This window comes from Dufourea novaeangliae, unplaced genomic scaffold, assembly GCF_001272555.1.
Source record: "Dufourea novaeangliae isolate 0120121106 unplaced genomic scaffold, ASM127255v1 scaffold165, whole genome shotgun sequence".
In the NCBI taxonomy this organism is placed as follows: domain Eukaryota; kingdom Metazoa; phylum Arthropoda; class Insecta; order Hymenoptera; family Halictidae; genus Dufourea; species Dufourea novaeangliae.
Window position 1 is genome coordinate 78,717 of NW_015374045.1, and position 23,197 is coordinate 101,913.

General features: G+C 48.9%; 1 protein-coding gene across 1 annotated transcript in view; it reads left to right on the top strand.

Moving 5' to 3' along the window:
• LOC107189637 (protein gustavus) overlaps positions 1-23,197 on the top strand; it is a 168,502-nt gene that overhangs the window by 4,164 nt on the left and 141,141 nt on the right. Inside the window, exon 2 of the mRNA XM_015578214.1 lies at positions 5,559-5,683. Coding sequence (XP_015433700.1) covers positions 5,559-5,683 — 125 coding nt within the window. The remainder of the gene's footprint in view (positions 1-5,558; positions 5,684-23,197) is intronic.

Genomic DNA, 23,197 nt, shown 5'->3' on the forward strand with positions numbered 1-23,197 from the left:
GAGGAGGAGCCGCGCGCACCTCGTCTTCCATCCCACCTCATCCTCAATACCACTCTATGCTCCGAGAGACGACGACGACGACGACGACTACGACGACTACGACGACGACGACGACGAGGACGAGGAGAAAGGGAGACAGAGAGAAAGAGAACTGTTCTCTGGAGCTTGGTCTCTGTGTTGCAAGCCTGGGAAAACGCATCAACCAATGCAACCACCCGCAGGGGGGTTTACGCGTTTTACTAAATGTGTAGCTGGCGCGTGTCTGAATCAAACAGTCCTTTCATCTTTTGCTCCGGAAGTTCCGTAATCGAGCGTATTCCCAATTATTTCCGGAAATTCCGACGCTCTTTATTCTCGAGGTTTCAAACGTCTTCAAACGTTCTTCATCTGACGATATTCGGCTCCTTAGGTCGACGTGTTCGTGGTTGGTACATTATTAACGGTGCCAGAACCGAATCGTACGAATTCATCTTTAGTACGATCCCATCTTTCGCGTAGCTAGCAAAAGACAGTATCTTGGTTGCCAAAAGATAAGTAATTCAACATATTTTCCTCCATGTTTATGTTTAACGTTCGTCGGTTCAGCCACACATGGACCAATGGGGCACTCATGGTGTTTGCTCGTATATCACTTTAATATCAGTTGGACAGTTTTGATGAATTAGCCTCATTAGCTTTACGATTTATCGTTGCAGTATTTCATCGAGCTTCATTGCTTCTTTATTTCCTTTCTAGCGAGACAACTCATCGTCTCGCTATCATTTCTTGTGAAAAACGCGTTACCTGAATTTATACATTTTTTTTAGTTCATACGGTAAACAAGAGACAAGCATCCTCCATTGTGTCGGACGTTCTGTACCGAGTTGTTCGTAGTGCGATTGGTGCAAAAGTCAGTTGCTATCTTCTCCCACTTGGTTCACCACTCTCTAGTCTCTCTCGGCCCCTCACTGCTATAACACAACCCATCGTTATCTCCGACAAACGAGTCTCCCCATTGGTCGGCGATCTTCCCACTCGCGGTGATGCCTCCCTCGCTCATCGGAGCCGTCCTCCGCGTTCCCAAGCCCGTCTGTCCCTCGGCTCTTCAGGATATTCAGGCTGTGCGTGTCTGTTGTGTTTGTGTGCGTGTTCACGTGCCTTGAAGCTATCCCGATTGGACCGAGGGGAGCATCCTCCGTTTGTGATTGGACCGCCAACTCGAAGAGAGAGAGAGCATGCTGCTCATCCTCGCGTTTGCGCTCCATAACCACGATTATTCGGCCTCTCTGCGTACCCTTGCGTGTATATCTGCATCGTTCAAAATGAAGGATATGTTGATGTCTCCCGTAGTACTGGAACCAGAGGAAATGTACTTTCGAAGAATCGGCTAGACAAAGAAAACGAAATCGAGAGTGAGGAATTAAGAGGAAAAAATACATACCTACATATGTACGTACAGAACTGAAATAACTTTCCGTCTTAAAGACAACCGCATTTGTCCCAACCAGTGCAAAGAATCCACGTCCTGTTGTATACTCCGAACACGGAGCTCGTCTCCAAGAATAGCAGGAACTGTTAGTCATACATCCCGTCGTTCATCGGGCTATAACTGGCGTCTGCGACGGGCCAACGCCATTATGGTAGACACGCGGGAGAGAAACGATACGTGCACCGCGGGTTAGAACGAATCCAGCAAAGAAAGATAGAGAGAGAGAGAAGGAGAGTAAAGGCATTTACGGGGAAGAAGGCAGGGCAGACGAACACGAACGGATGGATGGGCGGCAGGCATGGAAGACGAGAAGCGGAGAATGCACCGGCAGCGTTCATTTGCGACGCGGCAGTAACACGCTGCTGCATCTATTCATACAGAACGTCGGGTGCAGCTACGTCAACAGGCTCAGCCTTGCATACATATCCAACCACGGCGAGGGACGAACCACGACGGAGAAGCAGAGAGAAGAGAGCGGAGAGAAGAAAGAGATAGCCTTGGCAACAGTGGCCACTTGTACGTTTTTCCTTCTCTGGATCACGCGTCTCTCGCTGTTCCTCCTTGTCCCTCCTATTTCCCTACGAACATAGGTGGGGGCGGAGGAGTGTGCACGGAGTGACATCCAAGAAGGGTGAGACCGAGCGAGTTGGTACGATAATTGGACGAGGAAACCGCCGAGAAGAGAGCAGGAGAGACAGAGAAGAGTGGAGGAGCGCAGGTGGAGGCGCTGCTCGATGGTTGGTGGGGGCCGGAGGTGGTGGTGGAGCCCCCTCAGGAGGTGGAAAAGGTGGAGGATGAGGCGGGGGAGCTGGAGGTGGTTACCATGGTTACCAGAAACCGCAGCCGCCGCCACCGACGATGCGAGAGGTGTCACTGACTCCTGGCAAAGCTACCACGCACTCATACACCTGTACGAATATACTATACCGACAGGCGCAGGTCTGCCGGTGGTACGCATCGCGAGATAATGCGTGTGAAGTATCTTTTCGATGGTGTGTTACCCTCTACGCACGTTGCTAAACCCTCGCTCGTAACGAATTTCGTCTTTGGACCTTCGAACGTTTGATCCCCGTTTAAATATCGGCCAAGGTGTCGGGGTGGTGAGTACTTGGCAGCGTTCGAAGTTCTCCACGGTGGAATATTTCACGGAGCATTCGAGAGAACGGAGAATTTCACGATACATATTTCTCGTTAAAATTTTCCCACCGACACGGTACACGGATAAAATACTTTTGCGCTCGATTTTATCATTCTAAACTAAGTACACTTTCTCTGCTAAGACGATCTTTTACTGACACCCTGTACAGAACGCGTATAAGTTCTTTAACTACTGGCACACCGCGAACGGTCGAGCTTGCACTCCGATCTAACAATCGATCGTCATAACGGATATAAACCTGGACCCTCGAGAAAGAGAGGTCGACGTGACTTAAAAAGACCATCTCGACCGAGAGAGCGGCAAGAAACAAAAGATCCGCCTCTTAACTGCGGCCGTTCGTTCCGTTCCGTTCCTTTTCCCTTCGTCCCAAGCACCGGTCGCGCACCGTCTCTGTCGTTCACGTTCGCCGAGTCTCCCTCAGCAGGACGGGGAATTAAATTAAGGCTTCCGAAAATAAACTCGGCGACATTCAATTGTTTCTCGCGGGGGCTGAAACGACACGGGACGGCGCGGCGGCAGAACGACGGTGTCGAGCCTCGTAAAAGATGAGAAACGATCCGGCAAGATGGCCGACTCGACGATGCTGGACGGTCGTTTGCTAGCCAACGCCATTTATATCAGAGGGATGCCAGACCGGTATGAAACACGAAGAAGGAAAAAAGATCGAGAAAAAGAAAACAATAGGATAAATTGAAAAGTTAACCGGAGACTATATGGTATCGGTACATTTTCAGACGTATCATTTTGGACGATGATAAAAGAGAAGTGTTGGTTCTCAAAAGGAGCAACTTGAAAACGAATTCCGTAGTCTCACGCGATAGCCTAGCAGGAAAAGGAAGAAGTATTTACACGCATAGGGGAAGCAGGATGGTTCCGCCCGTAGCAGTCGCGATGCTCTTTCTACGTCTTCGCTGCTTATCGTGTGTACAGTCCGATTTGCTTCGCGGTCTCCATGGGAACCCACGGAAAAACCTATCGATTCTCCCTTTGGACTCCTCCGAACGAGACCTCTTTCAAGATTCTTTTGGCTCTCCCCGTTTCGTGCCCTCTCATCTTTCCTGGATCTCCTTGGTCTCCTCTTACCGGCCAGAACATTTCCTTCCTCGGCAGAGGCAACTTCTACTCTCGTCCCGTTGGAAAAGGGGAAAGAATAGAACAAGCGAAACGGAGGAAAGAAGAATACAGAGGGGCAGGGGGCACGGCAACGCCGTTAAAAGAGGTTTATTTCGCTAATAAGGCCGGACTTGTGCTGTGCTTATTGAAACAATAAAGAATCACCCCCGTGGGCGGAGGTAGGAAACCCTCAAGATGGCGTCCCTTCCTGGTCATGCCGTGGATATACCAGAGGTACGTGCACTGGTTGCAGAGTGTCGGCTGATCAACTCCCGATGGATTTATCGCTACGATATTGTGGTTCGCTTTCTCCTTTCGTTTCCCTTGTGTCTTGAGTTTTTATGGTTACCGGCGGTTTCCGCCATCTGCTTCGAGAAGACGTTGATATCAAAGACACCAGTTGGTCCGCTGAGTCGTCGGGAAGAATTCCGTGACCACCTATAGTTTCGCGTGGTCACAAAGATGTGACCCAAAAGTGACCAGGTGTAGTAGCGGTGAAAATAAAATAGTTTGGTAATATAGACATACGGTGTTCCTCCAAAGGATACATTTGAATCGGGAGAAAGTCTACGTGACCCAGTTTATCGACACGTAATTTGGGTTAGCGGTGAAAACGTCGGATTAGAATCACGAGGTCGCAGGTAGACGGGGGTGGCACGTCAGAGTTTGCGGCGTTCACGTCCTTAATATGCTGCGTTATCGCAAGATTTATCGGTTATCGGTTACGTGCACCTTTCACCGTTGCGACTGCCGACAGCCTTCCCATCCACTTTTTCTCGTCATTTTCGCGTCGCCGATGGGGATCCTGCCGCGGACGTCTATTACGCGGGATATGTTCCTATGGGACGTTTTTCGAAAGTTGCTTCGGTATTAAAGCACCCTTTTTACTCGTTGCGCTTGCAATTTTGCGCGTAATAACATTCCGAGAGGGTACGGAAGAGGTTCTTCTCTGTAAAAAAAATCGAGCGTATAAGCTGCGCACCCCGGTAATTTTTAACTCGGTCACGTCCGACCTGGTCGAGAATCGTCAAGTTTTACCGTACTCCGTGCGGAATTCTTTGCCTCGTGGCGTTAGAGCAGCCCCCGTCGTAATAGTAAAACTTTTCCTTTTGTGGAACGGGACGAGCGAGCGGTTTCGCGTAAACGAGCTCCACGGACCTGGAACGGCAAGATAGAGGCGGAGGATGGTGTGTCTCGTTGAGAATCGATAGAGCTCCCTGCCGAGACTACGCCGCGAGACACGAATTCCCGGATTCCATGTCGCCACCCCTAAAAACCCCATCTACGGCGAGCGAGCTCACCCTCTTCGCCTCCCCTCGATCCACCCCCTTCGGTACTCCTCGAGGCACCGCATTACCTCTGGACGAGAGGACTACCGAGTATGGAAAGAGAGATCGACCGCGAGGAGTAGGAGAGAGCCCGGAGAGCACAGGGGAGATAGGGAAAATGGGAGAAGGAAAGGGCTGCAGAGAGAACGACGCGAGGGCCGAGCACAATGGACCGCCACGGAGATTCGGAAACGTCGGGACTCGGGATTCTGAATGGGAGACGAATGGAGGAGTCTGCCCCTCCGCCCACTCCCCTTAACTGGATCGCAGGACAATGCATCCAGGGAAACGAATGTTAACATTGACGATAACGCGGCTTTTGCTACGGAGATAGATCGTTTCTCGAGTCTCCGAGGCGGAGAACGATCGTACAATGGCCGTCTCCCGATTAAGTTTATCCAAAGTAGAAATTTAATACGAATATCAGGATGGATGAACACTCTGTCTGTTCTGGGAAGAGCATACTAACAATTCTTTACTTTTATTTCAGAAATATCCCGTGAACAATTCATCGCGATCGATGAGGAACATTTGGAAGACTCGTGGCCGTAGGATTCATCGACAAGGAATACTACCCTTATTTGATTTCGCGCTGCAGGTTCATCGACAAGCAAGGTAAACGAAGCAATTACCCGATAATATGTTTGAACGAGTGTCATCGTTTGTATACAGGGCTCCGCCCATGAAGCTCCTCCACTTATCGGACAGCACGTCGAATAGTACCCTAATTATTTCAATATAGTTGCAATTTATGACGGATAATTCCACGTAATAACAGTCCCCACTGTCTGGTATCGTCTCGCGAAAGAACATAATTACACCGTCGTTATATTGACGAAGGGCATGATCATTGGTCAAATTGTCGACCGTTAAACAGCTTAACCGTAAACGTCGTTACGTCGTTAAAGTGTTACCTAAAAACTGTACAAGTTCACTTGAACTTTGATAGATTCCGAGTACGGTGTCTATCGGTTATTCCCTGAACATCGTCAAATCGCTCCGTCTTCGAGGGCTGACGTCCCCGAAATTCACGATCCGCGCGATTCAAGGTGGTTCTCCACCCTCCCGAGGTAGCCATACACCACGATATTATAGGGCGAAAACGGTAAATGGCCCTAATAATGCGAAATCTCGGTGGCCATAAATACGAGCGGACGATATCTGGTTGCTGATCTCGGTGGCATGTCCAGGAGCTGCGTTGCCGTGTCTCGCGGCGTTGATACCGGCTGCACCGCACGGTACTCACGTGAGTATCGTGGGTACTGGAAGTACTCACGTCAAGTATGCGCACGGCTTATCATACCTCTCGCGACCAGTATATGGTCTTCCTGCTCTTTATGCGAATACGTGTCGGACCTCACGATGTGACCGCTCGCGCGCGCGCGCTTGCTCCCTCGTTTTCGACGAAAATACGTCGTATTCCGCGAAGTGACGCGACCCGACACGGGATTCTTTCGATCGTTTCACGGACTCGGTCTCGTACGAGACGGACGGATTTTTCGAGCTGACCACGGAACGAAGTCGAAACAACGGGTTTCTTCGCGGTCCAAGTCGTTCAGCGGAGACCGATTCGCGAACACGAGAAGGTAGTCGAGTCGAACTTGTAAACATGTCGCTCAAAGCTAGCCTTGTCACGGTCCGCTTCCTACGCGGTGCTCGAATTTCCATTCATTGTTATTCCATAATCTGTGATGAAACACGAGGCTGTCCCGTGACACGGAGACGGATGAAAAACGAACGTATTAACACGGCGGCTCAAGGGTGAATAGATCGATGGACGGAAGGAAAGCGTACGTGGGGACACGATGGTTATTAAGGAACAACCGACGTCTATCCGCGCACGCATGAACAATCTTCTTGTGTTCATGTGATCTCCATAAGATAGGTATTATGATTGTTTTAACTATCGACACTAATCGGTATTCTTGGCATTGGGACATGCACCACCAATTTATTCTCTCTCCTATACGTTCAGAGTATACGTCGAAGGACACAACTGACTCTTGATTATTCTAAGCAACTACATATGTATCACTCGTATGGCACCCTCGAACTTGGAATCAGTGGTCCTTTAGTATTTATTCGTTGCATATACTTGTAATTCGTATTTTGACGTGCTCGAAATTTATCAGCGTCTTCGTCTTATAAATCGTATAACGCGATACCGTGAGGGAACGATGTTAAACACGACGTTATTTACGGGTGGTTCGGCAGTATTCCTCTTCGTGAGAGACAGCCAGCCCCGTGCGTGTCGGGGCAATTCTTTCCGCGGCCGAGGCAAAAATACGTTCGTGGGTTCTTTTATACACCCTCCTCCGAAGACAATCTCGATGTCTCCGGTCGCGATGTGGCGTGTCGTGGTGGACATCACTCGGAGGGTGGAAAGGGAGGGAGGAGAGAGGTGGGAGGTAAGAGAGCCTCGAAAGGGTGTAGCGTGTCCGGTATCTCGTCCTGGGATCGCAAGAGACATTTCGTCCCCTCAAGAAGTCAGTTCAGCTCCCACAAATGACCATCGCCAACCACCACCACCGTCACCGTAGCCCCGGCACGAAGCTACCCCTCTTTCGCCATCAACACCGCTCGGGGGTAGCTTTCGTATCTTCTAGCCGCGGTTGTGCAACGCTCCCGCAGATGAAACGATAAACGAATTTATTATGCTCGAATGAACGAAAACGAGTGTCCTTACTAGGTAAAACATCGTCCACGAGTTATGGGGAGGAAGAAAAAAGAACTACTACATTTCTTTCGGTTAATACCGGTTCGATTTCCTAGAACGTTTATTTATTTGAAAGTTTTTAACGATCGACATTTATTCCGGGAGGCCGGTGAGCGATGTTTATCGCAGAGAGTAAGAATAAATTATAAACGAAGCGGAAGGTTCGGCCGAAGTTGTTATGTTTGACCAGAACACCCGAGGTTCTCCGGTTCGATTATGTCTCGATACGCAAACTCCGGTGACAAACACTTGGCCTGTTTCGATTTGCTCGCAATCCGACCAATGTTAAACTACGCATGCCACGACACGAGTTTGACGTTTCATCTACGTTCGGGCTCGTTTAAACACTAAATATTTGCCCGATATCAACCGGCCACTCTCTTTTTCTGCCAATCGTATTGTTGTCGCAACAAGCTTTATATAACCGGAACATGGACTTCGATTCAGATAATAACGTGACTCGTGTTGAACTTCGTAATCTAACGAAAGACTGTTACTATTAAAGAACCGTGTTACGTTTTCTTTTTCTTGTTTTTTTCATTCATCTTAATTACTTGAAAAGACGAATGGCATTTTGAACGAGTAAAATGCCATCTATCGCTTGCAACTTACATTAAACGAATCTTCAGAGTAAATGGACAATTCTTACGGACTTAACTTTCATTTTAGAATACACTTGTTTCTTCGGTATCCTTTTCGATCATAAATATTTATTAACCCGATAAATATTATATGCATACATATCGACTAATGATCATCCGCGAAAAGTCTCTCAGGATAACTCTACACTTATCGATACCATGGTAACCAACTCTCGATCAAATCAAATCCTACAAAGAAACTTCTACCATTGAGAGCGTTTTTTACAATTAGAATTCAATATTTGCAGTCGCATAACTACGATCCATACGACTGTTTCCAGATATGTAATAATTTGAAAAACAACGTCGGTCAATCTTCCCTCGCGCCATGTAGTTCAGAAAAACGACGGTAGGTGGCTCGCGCAACTGACCCCACGTGGTCAGTTACCGCCATCTGGTGGTGGGGGATGTTCATTGAGCGTCGTATCGGCCGTCGAGCAGGGATGCCAACGGGACGCGCGCATCCACAGCACAACGTACGCGTAGTCGCGTCGTAAACAAGGACTCGTATCTCAGGTCGTTTTACCGTGGTTTCTTCGTGGACTGGTTCCGAATAAACGCGTTCCCTGTGGTATTTCGTGTACAGATAATCGAATCGTCGGGACGTGTGTACGCCTGGTGGCCGAGACGAACGGTTAACGCGATTTTTCCGAACGTTTTCACGGTAGTGTGTTAGTGCGCGGGTTGGCAAGCATTGCTCGAGTGCAGTAGGGCTGCCATTTTCCGTGTGTTGCGGTGAACGAGCGAGAAAGAGATAGACTGACCTGTACCGAGGGGTTCGGTAAAGGTTCCTGAACACACGGATTTTCGCTGTGCAAAAGAGACTGAAGGGAGCCCAGAGTTCGTTTTATTCATCCCAGAACGTTTTCCGTGCCCCGTGCAGATCACAGTGGAAGCAGAAACGTTCCAGGCAAAGGTGGAAGGGCGAATCGTGGGAGCGCGCGTTCGAAACTGGACCGACGATCAAGGTTAGTTTCTCCTCTGCCTTCTCATTTTGTCTCCTTGTTCCGCTCGTCCTCTTTAGCAGGGACGAGCAGCGCGGCTTGCATCTCTCGTGTCGGATGACACTCGGTGTCGTTGTTCGACTGTCATCTAAAAATAGGAAACCGTTTGCGATAACGATCCGTCGTTGTCTTTCTTATCGCGACGAAAGTCCTCCCCTCCGATCAGCTGACTTTTTTCTTTTTACGTATACACCGCGTATGCAGTTCACAGAACGGAAACGTACACGCCGCGCGCGATATGTTCGCTCGTTAAAGATACGCCATTGCGTGGGCAGGCTTGGCGAACGTTGCTGAAACGGGTAACGATCCGAACCGCGGAGTTCGAAAAACGTGTGCCGGAACCGCGGTCCCCCAGCAACGGGGAACGTGTTGAAACGCATTTTTACAAAACGACGCCGCGAGCGATTACACAATTCCAGGAGACGGTAACGTAATCTCGTGACGTATGTATAACTTTAGCCGCTGGTAAATTCGATAGCCGTCGAAATCCCCGCGCGCCAGCCCGGTCAGCATTTAAAATCGCGTCGCGTTTAATGCGATCCGATCGAAATAATCATTCGCGAATTCGCAGCTGCGCGAGCACACACACACACACGAACGCAAATGAAACCCCCACGCACACACACCGATCGCTTATATCGAGTGCATTGCTTTCGCTGCTCGTAGCATTTCACGCCACGGTCCCTATCTTGTCTCGCATTGTTTGTTTTCGTTTTTTTTTTGTCCCGACCGAAGCACTTCTTTACGATACACGGCATGACCTCGTTCCGCCAAGAACATAAACGTTCAGGTCGATGCAAATTAAGTGTTGCCAGTAGCGTTTTTTTTTCTCTTTTTCTACTTGCCTCAATGGTATGCAATGTTGTTTTTTTACGCGACGTGTGTTCCGTAAGCAGAGTCGCATTCAATTCACGAAGTTTTTTCTATTCTATCGGCATCCTTGATGCACCCTCTTATGCAACCTGTTAGGTATGCGACTATTCGCGAATGCAACTCGTTTTTCCGCAAACACCCAACGCAATAGAAATACTTGCGCCATGACTCGGGTGTATCTATGTACACCCGCGAATAAACTTGGCTTCCACTAGGGGAAAAAATGATGTATGGAAGAACCTCCCGTGCTATTTGGTACCGAGAATTATTGAAATACATGTCTATTTAACATTTATTTTAGTACTTGAAATTAATTTACCAAGTGGTAGGAAGTCCTTCTCTTACGCCATTATTTCCCCTAGTAGAATCCGAGTTTGCTCGTGAGGGTGCATGCCCGATTCCCCGCCGCGACTTTAAATACGAATTGCCGAATACAATACGTTTCTGAAAATTGTTTCTTTCAATGGAGTTTCGTGGCTCTTTGATACGGCGTGAAACGGTTGAAAATTAAATATCAACCAGATTCCTGGCTCGTGGTACGACCGCTGGTGTTTTTCCGTGACCAGCCGGGCGGCCAAGCTCGTAAACTTTTCGTTCGCGGCGGGTACGCCCGCCGAAGAAACGAGCGCGCGCCTGTTTGTTGGTTGTTCTTTTTTCCTTGTTTTTGTTGGCAACGGATAAAGATTTTACGACCTTTCGAATTCCCCCGGAGATTTCTCTGTGACCCGATAAAACGTCCACGGGGGACCGGTGTGCTGGGCTGGATTCGCCACGAGAATTTCGTGCGACATATACGCGCGATCGAGCGAAAAAGAGAGAGATAGCTCGATCTGGAAGCCCGGTCACAATGCAGAAAGCAATCAAATATCAATTTCGCTCCAGGGGCATAGTATCGTTTGGGCGAGATGAGCCACCGAAACGGGGAGGTGGAGACGATCGTATTCCAATTTATAGGGAACGATTTCAATTATGGAACCGATCGTTGAAACATCCCGTACATGTGTAAACGACGAAAAAAAGGAGAGAACGATGCGTTATCGTCGATATTATAGCGCAACCGCCACCCCCCCCCCCTCCCGACTATGTTTAAGCGATTAACCTGCTAATAATCCGTGAAACAGTGTCCGGTCTGGTAATCGCGGTTTCGCAAGAATTCTTCTATCCGTCCGAGTCGTAAATAACCGTTACCCCGAGCCCAGCACATTGTTGCATTTCTCTCGTGTTGCAATTTCGTGCGCGACCATTCTTTTGTCCCGGACGAGGAGGGCCGACCGCTGCTTATTTTCGCCGATTACGTTTATTTCGCCTGGCCGCGATTCCCAACTTCTACCGGGCTCGACGTCGGAATCGATGGTTCGCGTGTAACGAGAAATGGTAATCGTATTATTACCTTCGTGCCCGCTCGTTTCCCGTTTGCTCGGTTTGCCTTATACGCGGATTTCACGTTAATCGCGAGCGCGCCGCGTGTCTTGTTCCAATGATCGCTGACACTTCCTGATTCGACGACTTCCAGCTGGGATCGGATTCATTATACAAGCCACCATGCTGCTTTGTTGAATCATTTGCTTCTCTCTCTCTCTCGAGAAATGTATCGAAACCGTGGAGACGGTCTTCGTCGATTACCGTTCACGCGACTTTGCTCGAGACGGAAACTCGACCTTGGTACAGTTAGAAATCGAACCACGGTAGACGATTACCTGGGCTCGTTGATTTCATCTGCCTGTAGAACGTTAGAAAAGTGAACGATTCGTAGTACTCGAGGAGAATTCTAATAAACTTTTCATACGAGTTCCGTGACAATTTTCCCGATATCGCTGACCGAAAACGACCCCTTTCCACCTGGGAAGCACATGCGGTCGCGATAATGCGAAAAGTTATTTTAACGAGATTCGATGGCAACACACCGGTCGCAGCACCGCGGAACATTAGAGTGTCAGTCGCTTTTTCTAATTTAGCCGAGCAACGGGGAGGAACTAAATTGCGGTTCTGTTGCTCGAACCCTCTAGTCCACCCCCTCCCCAAAGAACTCCGGGATAACGTTGTTCGGAATAGGCGATGCAACGTATGTAGCTCGAGGTAACGCAACTTTGGATCCACCGCGAAAGCTAAGCAGCTCTTCTCTGCCACGCGAGTGTAACTCGCGATTTAAAACTCATAAGGCTGCGTTCACAGCGCGTTTACGAGTCCCTTAGCCGCCCTCTTTCCACCATCCGCGGCTGGCTCATCCTTCCCCCGTGGAAACTTTCGACGCGAAACCGTGTTTCGCTTAAGGATCCCTCGAGGATAGCCGTTGTGCCGCGAATAAAATACCCCGTCTCGAGGTCCATGACTCATTTTCCGACCCTCGATAATACCATTTTCCATCGTTTGAAACATTCTCTGATATTACAGCATTGGTTATTTACAATCGTTCAGCACTGCCGAGTCCGGCCAACAAGCGCCGTTTATCATGGACAAAGTCGACTTTGACTTTGTCCCCACTCTGTATACTCTCGACGCTTCTCTGTAACGCGATCCCTTCACCCCACAAGGTATATTCAATTCCAAAAGGCGTTTCCTCTCGTGAACGAGGAAGTCCCGTTATACTTTGTAGTCCAGTACTTTCGTTCCTGTTCGTTCTGTTAATTATTTCGCAGTTTCACCGTTGCCTCGGTTGGCATCGGCCAATCACTGACTCCACCGTCATCCGCCCACTAGACTCGCCATCGTCTCCTCTGGACACAGAGAGACAACTGTACGCGTATCTGCTGTTGTTCCCCCTTCTCCGTGTGGCCTGTGTAGAGGCAACGGGTCAATGGCTCGACGGTTGTGTCACACGAACGATAAGAATCGAACGTGAACTTTAGGATGAAGGAAGTATTTGTCACGTGTCGCGGATGCTAGTAACCTGCCTCTGAAATTCAAAACTTCTGAGGCCGTTAGTTCGGAATATATGTATATGGCCCGGGAGTTGTGTCCCGGTCTCTTCCTCTTTGCTCGCCTTCGCGGACTAGTCGCCAAAGTCAAAGTACATAACATATGGGAAACTTTTCGGGATAGGATCGAAGCAGCTTGCGCGAGATAGAAATTACAAACGTTTCGCTCTGGCCCGAGAATCGACGTGTTTCGAGCGAAACGAGACGGAGAACACGCCACGGAAAGAAACAGGTGAGAGAATTGGTGGATCGTGCCTTTCGTCGCATCAGGGTCGTATCGATCTTCCGGTTCATCGTGCCCCGGTACACGTCTCACGGTGCAGGCTGCGGGGAACTTGGCGGCAAGATTTCTCACGTATCATTAGGTTCCACGGCGCGGCGATAAAATGATAAACCTTTGCTCTGTCATGCATTATCCTGTCTACTTTGCCCGGGTAATGCACGATCGTCGGTGCCCCCTTTCGCGCGCGCCCGCGCTGTTCGTATCTAACGATGACACCGAACGGACGACCTATTATCCCTGACAGACTCTGAAAATAAGAGAATTACCTCTTTTCGAGAGATAGCAGGTCCGCGTTCCGTTACCCGGGGACCACCCGTTTTTAGTGTCTTCCGTGCTCGCGCGTCGAATAAATTTAATCGTCTTTTTCAATCTTCGGACGGGGGTGGGTCGGATTCATACATTTTTTTTTTATTCCCGGGATTACCGTCACGCTGAGAACAGAGTAATTGTAATTTAATGGGCGCCGAAGCCGTTCAGAGTACGCGACGCAGGCTAATTATATTTCCAAGGAACTGTAAGGAATTTCCATTTCGGTGGTGTGAACCGTGTGCAGGATGATTTTAGTTAAGCGATTCAATAATTATTATCCTCGTGAAATGCAACGGGAGTCGAGGCCTCGTTAATTATGGTCGCTCGAAGAACGAAAAGCTTTTACCCGGGAAGTATGTATTTACTCTTTAAAATCGGATTTCCTCGTGGCTTGGATGTTTGTGGGACGATTGCACGGGTCACTCGACAGAGATCATTCTGCACGGCGGAAAAATGGTCCAAGTGTATTTCTGCCCGTGTGTCCCGTATACCCTTTTCCTCCGTTCTGAGACCCGGTGTCGAGGGTAGAAACGACAGCGGAAAACGAGTAGCACTTTGTACTTACAAAGGCTATCCGCGCCACTGAAAATGGCGTCTCCTTCTTCGGGCGAATGCATTTCTTGTCGAGTGGAAGCGTCCGGAGGCCCGTGCGCCGTATAGAGGTGCACTGGCCACGCTCGGAACGGTGCACTCGGTCCGTGCACCGGTCCGAATGCGAACGAGTTTCAGCGAGCCAGTGTTCTGAACACCTTCTCGATGATCGTAATAATTTTGCTGAAGTTTTATCCGTTGTCGATTGATCGCAAAAATTCACGTTGGTCGACGTATGTATACCCATATTACGGCTACTGTACGTACTCCTATTTCCTCGAGGAGGACAAAGCACTCTACTGTATTTCGTCCCAATGAGCATCGAGGGCCATTATTTCAAGGTCGTCCACGGGTGTGCAAGGGGCTGTTATACCCAAAACTTCGGTTCTATTCGAAAGTTTCAAGGGAACCCAAAAGGGATGACCTCGGTTCCAAGGTGCGAAGGAATACAAAAGGACTAATCTACCAATGACAGTTTAGAAGGCGCAGGATGTATAGCGATTCCAAGAGCGTTCCGTAATACGAAACAGCAACATTTCGAAGGTCTCGTGTGGAAAGATCTCTCAATATTCGCAAACCGCTTTCCCATTCGCGAAGAAGTTTACAAAATTCACGCATCGTAGACGATGTTTTAACCCAATTGCCTTGACCGAGATACATGTACGTGTACGTTATTACGCAACTGCACGTCGAAGTGATCGTCGCTGGCAAGTCCGCATGGATATGTATTGGCAGAAGCTGTAAGTCACGTTCCATGTGTGACACAATCAGGAGAAAACAGACGGGGAAACGGTATACGGTTTCCATGCACGTTCCTCGTTACCATCGTCCAGGTGGAACCGTGCTCTCGCTAATTCGTTCGCTCCGACGTGGTGTCTTTCGACGAGCAACATTCATACTTGGGATCTCCGAGGCGACGATTCCCAGCCGTAAACTCCGTTTCTTTTTCTCTCCGTCTCTCGTTGCTTCACTTTGTTCGCGTTCGCTCGACCTCCGACAAGAACGTTATGAAATGCCTGACAAAGACGTGAACGTGAAATTATGCAAGGGAAGTATTCATAGGGAACGGTCGACGATAGTGGTGTGATACATCAGCGACGGAAAACAGCCGTCAGGGGGTTGGGGGATGAAAAGGGTAGCGTTCCATTCGACGACTATCGTATGGCCGCGTCTTCGTTCGTTCGTCGCATGTGGCTTTTTATATAGCGCCGTTACAGGTTGAAACATCGCAACGATTTAGTTCCGTACGGGTACGTAGGCCATTTTCCATCGCGACTCGCTTTACGAGACATCGTAATTTTTTAATTTCCCCCTCATCCCTTTTACAACGCGGAATAAAAACACGCGATTAAGGAGGCGCGTGGTGCTTGTTTGGTACAAAATGGTCGCGCGTTTATGCGTTTAACCCTTTGCGATCGGCACATTTCTCTGGTGGCACTACGAATTAGTCGAAGCAAGCTTATATCCATACCTTTTGATCGTACAATAACACGTGTTCTCAGAGAAAAAGATCATAGTGGCGACACCGACTTTTAAGACAAATTTTAAATACCCCGCCACTGTGGCGGCACCGATCGTAAAGGGTTAACGAGCGCGATATGACGGGATCCTAACTCCTAGGCGGTCTAGAAGATTTTTCAAGAAGTTAGGAAAGGGAAGGGGCGTTTGTTCGACGAACAAAATTCAGTGGATAGAGCGTAGAGTCGGACTAGATAGACGCGAACGAAAAGGACGTCGCTTGTGAAATGGCACAGTTGCCCATTAGAATACCGGTGACTTTCGCGTATAGAAGGCGCGATAGAGATGCATAGAATTCTTCGATATATTCATTCGCGTTTACTATGCACCGACGAGCTGAATAGCAGTAAGTGTAACTCGGCCGGCGTAGTTCTCACGGTACATGGGGCTTCTCGTATTACAATTTTTCACGGTAATAAAATATTGAATTCTACGAAAGACTAGCAGCAGGTATATACATCGAGAGAAAGAGAGCGATATCCCTCCCTCCGCCTGCTCGACGGGAGCCGTGGATCGTCGATTAGATAACGAGTTAATAATTGTGACGTTTACGATACGGTTATAGCTGGTGGAAACTTTATGGAAATGCGTGGCCGTCTGGACCCACCGGGTTTTCTTAATTAAATCCCGAAAACGCCATTCACAGCGGTGTGGTATAATCGACTCTTGTCGCGCGTAACAGTTTCCAATAGGATCGATATCCGCGAGCCGATTTACGTTTACGGCCAATCGTTCGCCGTTTGAATTTATTGTTTATCGACGATATCGTGAATCAGGTTTAGGTAAAATGAATCGACGGTGCTCCGTTTGCTGTTCGATTAGGGTCAAATATTCCCCACTGCCCGTCGAGTTCGTAACAAGTGTTTCACTCTACCGGTCGAGAATTACGATTGACCCCGTATAAAAAATAATGATAAAACGGTCAAGCGTGGTGCCACAACAGCGAACGCTCTTTCGCGACCCGATGAACGCGAATAAACGATCTTTACACTCTCGTTAACGACACACGAAGCAAATCATATTCAACAGGCTATGCAGATTTATCCAGTCGATCGTTGTACTGTCGATACAATGTTTCTACGTATTTATAAATACCCTAGGCTGGTATAAACGCGTTGGCGTTTAATCGAGAAAATTCTTTGATTACTTTGTCATTTCCTGGTTGCCCTTTCGCCGCTCTCCCTCCACCTAAAGTTCCATCAACCGGTCATTCTTCGTGGAAAACAGTCGGAGAACCTTTCTCTTACCCTTCACCGTTTCTTTCGTGCTCTTGTCACTCAAACACCGCGAACCCGCTGACTACCAACATCGTGAACATTCTCTGCCTACCTATCTCGCGGACAACGAAATCAGTCGACATCGGTGACGGGGCGGGCGACGCTGGTTGCTCTCTGGTAGCGAGACCGGCTAAACACACGAAGACGCGAAAACCCATTAGCGCTCCATTTGGAGCCAGCATGAAATCGTACGAGAGCCGCGGCGGTGCGCACACGGGATTTATTTGTTTTAGCAGTTGCTCCACACCGAGCCGTGTAAACGCGCGTGTGTGTCGAAATGTCACGCGTGCCGCGTTTACGTATCGCCGTATTAACCGCCCGCATTGCTTTCGATCCCGCGCGAAGTAAAACGGACAGAGAAAGAGAAACAGCCAGGCATATACGTGTAAGATATTATGCATATGTATATCGAGGGCGAGAGACCACGCGCGGAAAAAGAGACTTGTCAGCATCAACGTCTCTCGGCGCACACAATCGACCGCAGGAGTGGCCGATACACCTATATCCGAGGCTATTTCGTTTTCTTCTTCTCTTATTCACAATCCTGTGTACCATTCCTTGTCGAATGTCGTTACTGGATAGTGCGTTACACTTTCTAGAGTCCTCTGAATTTGGAAAAAAAATTCGAGCACGACGAATGTCCGGGTTATCTTCACTTCCGTTCAATTACTCATCGTACTGATCGTATCTTCGTCTTTTCACATTTTCCGAATCGCATTCGCGTCAGAAGTTGTGCGCATTTATTTTTTTTTTCGCGAGATGATGCTTCCCTCCACGACGAGGAAAATATCTTTCCTCATTAGCAAGTTCGCGGTCGCTCAGGCGGAATGAAAATACTCCGAGCATCGACTCGTCTTCTCCCCGTCCCGATATCCACCGAGCCCGGAGATCGGAATGAATAGAAGGAGGTCGATTTCGATTCGATAAGGATATCCAGTTCGGGACTGGAAAGTTGCAATTAGAGTACAGGACGCGATTTACTACAACCTGGGCTATTTATGCGCCATGGTTAATGCCGGGCGAGATACTAGTCCGAGGGCGGTTTCGAATCGGAGGATCTTGCGTTCCGTTCGCGTCGAACGTATTATTGAATGGCTTATCGAGCGGTGGAGGGGTTGCATCGTAATTTTCCGACGTGAAATTTGAATTCGGAACGGCATTACTTCCGGGGAGTATTGTAGTCATTGGTTGCCGCGAACACCGTACAATGAACTCTATGCTCGGTAGCTTATAGCCCCATTATGCACCACATGTCAATTCTCCAACCGTTCTTCGTATACGAGTAAATCAATCTTCGTGATCTTTCCATGCACCAGGGGAACGTCTTTCCCCCTTCTCCGGACAGAATCGAACTTGCCATTAACGGTGACGAATTTCTGTTGACCCGGTCTAAAATTAATCGACATCGACCGGCATCGCCTTGACCGGAGAACCCCTCCATCGTTGCGCTGGTTGCACGCCAGAATGAATGAACGTGTACTTTGACATTTTTATGTAAATAACCACGGTAACGAGCGAGCGTTCGTGGGTCGCTACGATGCATACGGTATTGTCTCGACACTGGCGACCTTGTGTTAATTCACCGAGACAATAAGTTTTCCAGTTTATTGTTTTTCCACGATAGGAAAGACTTGTTCTTAATAGACCGGCGTAAGGCTTCGACTGTCCTAAGCACCGGTTTTATGTAGTCCTAGATAGGGTTGCCAGATGGGTCTTATTAGCAATAAGAGATAGAAAGATTGATAAACACGAGACCTAAATACCTAACCTGAACTATTTGAACACTGCCACATCGGTCGTGTGCACGCGTGCCTGTATACATGTATACTGGTTGTTCGCCACTCCGTTTCAATGTACAAGACCCAGAGACACTTTACGGTTCATTTATCCTGGCTCGAACGTCTACTGAATCGCTCCCGGAGGCCGCGAGAGAAGCTTCGAAACCGTTTCGAGGGTTTCCTTTCCCGTCCATTCAAGCCGCCGCGCCGCCCACGCAGGCGGATCAAAAGATCGATAGATCTGCCTCCCCCCTGATGGAAGTCAATTTTAATCGAGGCTTTTATTTCTATTTCCGTTCCGTCGGTGGCGCACGAGAGTCCGATTGAAAAGCTCGTCGAGGGGAAGGGAGGGGGAAAAAAGTTGATAGTTAATCCATCTAGGACGAAAGAGTTTTACGAACGATATCGACGAGTCGCGAAAACGATAGGACGGTTTAACGATGCTCGATTCACGCGTTTCTCTCGATCACGAAATCGTGAATCAATGGTGGACGTTCGGGGGGGGGGGTCGTGTTACCGCGTCGAATCCAACGTAATTAGATCCCGTGCAAGTATTTGTCCGTTAAATCGACGAAACGGAAGCAAACAGCCGCGTTAATTTCGTCACGCGACGCCACCGTTGGAAAACGATCGTGGATCGGACTTGTCGTCGTCGTCGTCAGCTCGCCGGATTCTCTCCTTCCCCAGCTGGCGAGCGTAATTAGAGTAAACGTTCATTAATGTTTCGCTAGTTCCGCAACGAGCACCGCTCGACCGAACTCCCGTGTAAACTGAAACCGGTTTTAAAAGTATCTACTACGCGTCGACGCGAAAAGGTCGTCGTCGTCACGGCGCACAGGGCAGGGATCCGATGCAATTTGTATTACGAATCAACGAAAACATTTCCTCGAGTTTCGCGGCTTTTCCTCGTCGATAAATGCACGCGGAATCAAAAGCGATCGCGCGAAAGGTCAGGCTTAAATTTCCTACGATCGATATGTCGTTTGACGTTGTCGTCGTTCCTTCTGCTTTTCTGTTTTTAACGTTTCGTCGAGGCATACATAAAGGGTAAATCAGAAACAACGAATCTGTGCATTGAAAATCGCGAAATATTGTACATATATTTTCACGAATTTTTTTTCTATTTCCCGAGTCGCGCACTGACGTGCGGAACATCGAGAAAGAAAAATCGTCGCGGGCGCGATGGCTTTACGAGCGGCCATTATTTCGCGGGAGCTTTCGATCATAAATGTTCATTGGTCGGCGAGAAAGTCAGAGGTGGAGAGTCAATCGAGGTTGATATGTTATCGAACGAAACAACAACCGACCGGAGCGATCTCTCGCGATCGTAAACCGGTCAACCACGATCCCCATATAATAGAGAGTGACTATGTAGTCACCGCGGTGAACGCGGCATTAATTTTCATTGCTACGAAGACCTTGGCTCTGGTCGCCCGTACCTTTTGTTGCGGCGACTCATTAGCAACAATGTCACGCGGTAGTCAATATCTTTCGTTCTTATTCCCGTTGAAAATTGCCTCCGGGGGACCGTCCTTGGTCGCGTAGAACCTTCTGAAAACTTTCGCAATGTTGCTCCGACCATCTGCGTGTAATGATCGTGTCGTGGAGCAGAATAGTTGCGGGAATATCTTCGTCGCGACCATGCCAGGTTAGCAGGAAAATTCACGGAAATATTATCGCGGTTAATCCCCGTTCTCCTTGACGGAGATAGTAATTGAAGCGCGTCGTTCGGGCCGGTTAGTCTGTCGAACAGTTTTTCCGGCCTCCGCTCATTAGGGAAATGCCCTTAAATTCGACGCATGGATCGCCGAGAGCCACCGTCGAACCCCCTCCCCGTAGCGCTTCCGTTAATGAACTCCGACCGGTCTCTTTGCACAGGTGTGCACGACCACGGGTCTCGAGCCAACGTCGTATGGTAACGCGTCTCGTCGCGTAGCACCGGAAAGAAGGAGGGGAAAAAAGGAAGAAAACGAGGAAAAGAGCCGTATGTGTCTCTTTCCCGGTTCGAGCAGACGTGTACCGTCAAAACAGGAACCTGGAACGTGACCTGGAAATACAAAAATTCGCCAGGAATATCCGCGTTTTGTCGCCACTCTCAGGGAACACACGCGTGTGCACACACAGAGGAACACTACTACCTGGTGAACGCGCGTCGTCTCTCGAGTCGTTCTCCGAGACACGCGTTTCGCAACGTTCATTTCTCCCTGTCTCTCTCACACTGACATTTGATGTATCCAGTATAAAGAACGATTGTGTATACGCGCGCGTTGCGTCCAGTGCAAATAATCATTTAATAAATGCCACGTACGTATACGCACCTGCGGCTTTGAAACTTGACATTTATTTTGCGCGGGTTTCACCTCGAACGGCCTGGCCTGGTCCCTGCCAGCCGGGAAAACCGATTGTTGCCTGCGGTGCACCGGCGTTGAATCGCGTCGGTCACACGGAATCGAAGCCGATGAAGGGAGGTATACGCGACATAAATGTCACGCCTAATTGCTGCTCTACCATTTCGTATACTGCCAGAATCATTAAAAAGTTTACGATCTGAAAAGTGTTGCCAGGAACGGTCTGAATCCCACGTTTCCCGTCCACGCCGTGTTCTCGCGGTCACTGTACACTACGAATGGCGCGATCAAATCGAATCGCAAACAGTCCGCGTTCGCGGACGACCCGGTTTTATTAGCCAGAGAATACACACATATACACACACGCCACACGGTCGCCTCACCAACGAATTTCTAGGCTCCACTTTCAAGTGAAAATGTTACGTCAGCGCGCGGGATGGCCGAATTTATCGAATGAAATGCAGCGGCTTTCCTCGCGTGGTATATGTACAATATATGCACGTATATATATATATATATATACATATATCGCGACCAAGCGTTATTCCGCGGGAGTCGGCCCGATTAAATTAATTGAATTCGTCGCTCACGGCTTCAGGTGCGACTGCACGGCTTCGAAACTGGTCGGTCGACAGACCGGCCTGACTTAACGGTGCTGCACCCAAGGGCCAAGAACCTTTGGCCCGTTGCGCACACCTGGAATACATATTGGCTTCTCGAGCCACTGCGCGTGAACTCCTAGGCAATATCCCTCCTAACCCTTGATTGTCCCCGACGTCGACACACGACCTTCGTCAAAATCGAGTGCGAACCAAGGTACCACTTAAAAAGGATTTCCTTCTTCTTCGATACTTTTGTCACAACCCGGGATCAACGAACTGGACCAGATCTGTGCTGTACTACTTGTTTCGATGTGAACGGGGGAGAGGTAAAGAGTGGAAGAGAAAGAGATAGGGAAAACAGCGCCGTCTGATATCCTGTTTAATCCCGCGAAAACGGCTGCCACCGTTTTGCCTCTTTAATTCTGGATTAACCGGCCACCGCGCGAGAAATTAACAGCACACGGACAAGAAAATTAAGTTCCGTTCCAGGACGCGAGGTTTTGTAATTTCGCGTTTAGCTCGGCTTGTAAATTCTCGGTTGACCGTGTCTCGTTTCTTTCTTTTCTGTTTGTTTCCTCCCCTCTACTCCTGGGACTCCTCTCTGGAAACAGAGACGTACACACGTATTGTATCTATATCTGTTTTCCATGTGGGATTAGCTATTATCGACTGTTATTCGAACTTTTGCCCGCGGTATGTATCGACAGCGCGGCCGTGAAAGCTGAGCCTCTCGAACGGGGCATTCCCCGCGCGACTCGTGGACGACTGGATCGTTTCTGTCACTGTGTGTCAGCCAGCCATCAAAGCCACCCCCCAGCGTTGATTCATTTCGAGCGGATTTCGTTTCCATGGGATTTATCGAGTGGTTGTTTTTTACGAACGAGCACACGCGAAATCGTTGCGTTCATCGTTGCTTTATCTGGATAAACCGGGTTAACCGGACCGAATGACCCAATAACATTAGCGACTTCCATATTTCTGGCACGCGAGAGAACTCTGACGACGAGCGAGCGCGCGCATACGTTCAAGAAACTGCTGCTTCGAAATGCAAGCACGGAATGGCTTTTCCTTTATTCTCGAAATAACTCGCGCCAGTCGATACACTCGGTACTGCACAGGTGAGAGTGTGCGGAACCAGCCCACGAGGATATTGAATTTGTATCGACAAACACCCATTGTCGATCGATCGACCTCAAAAGTGAAGTCTCCGCCGAAGCGGCGGTGTCTCTTGGAAAAAAAGTCACTCTCCTCGTGCTCGCGTTTCTATCGATGAA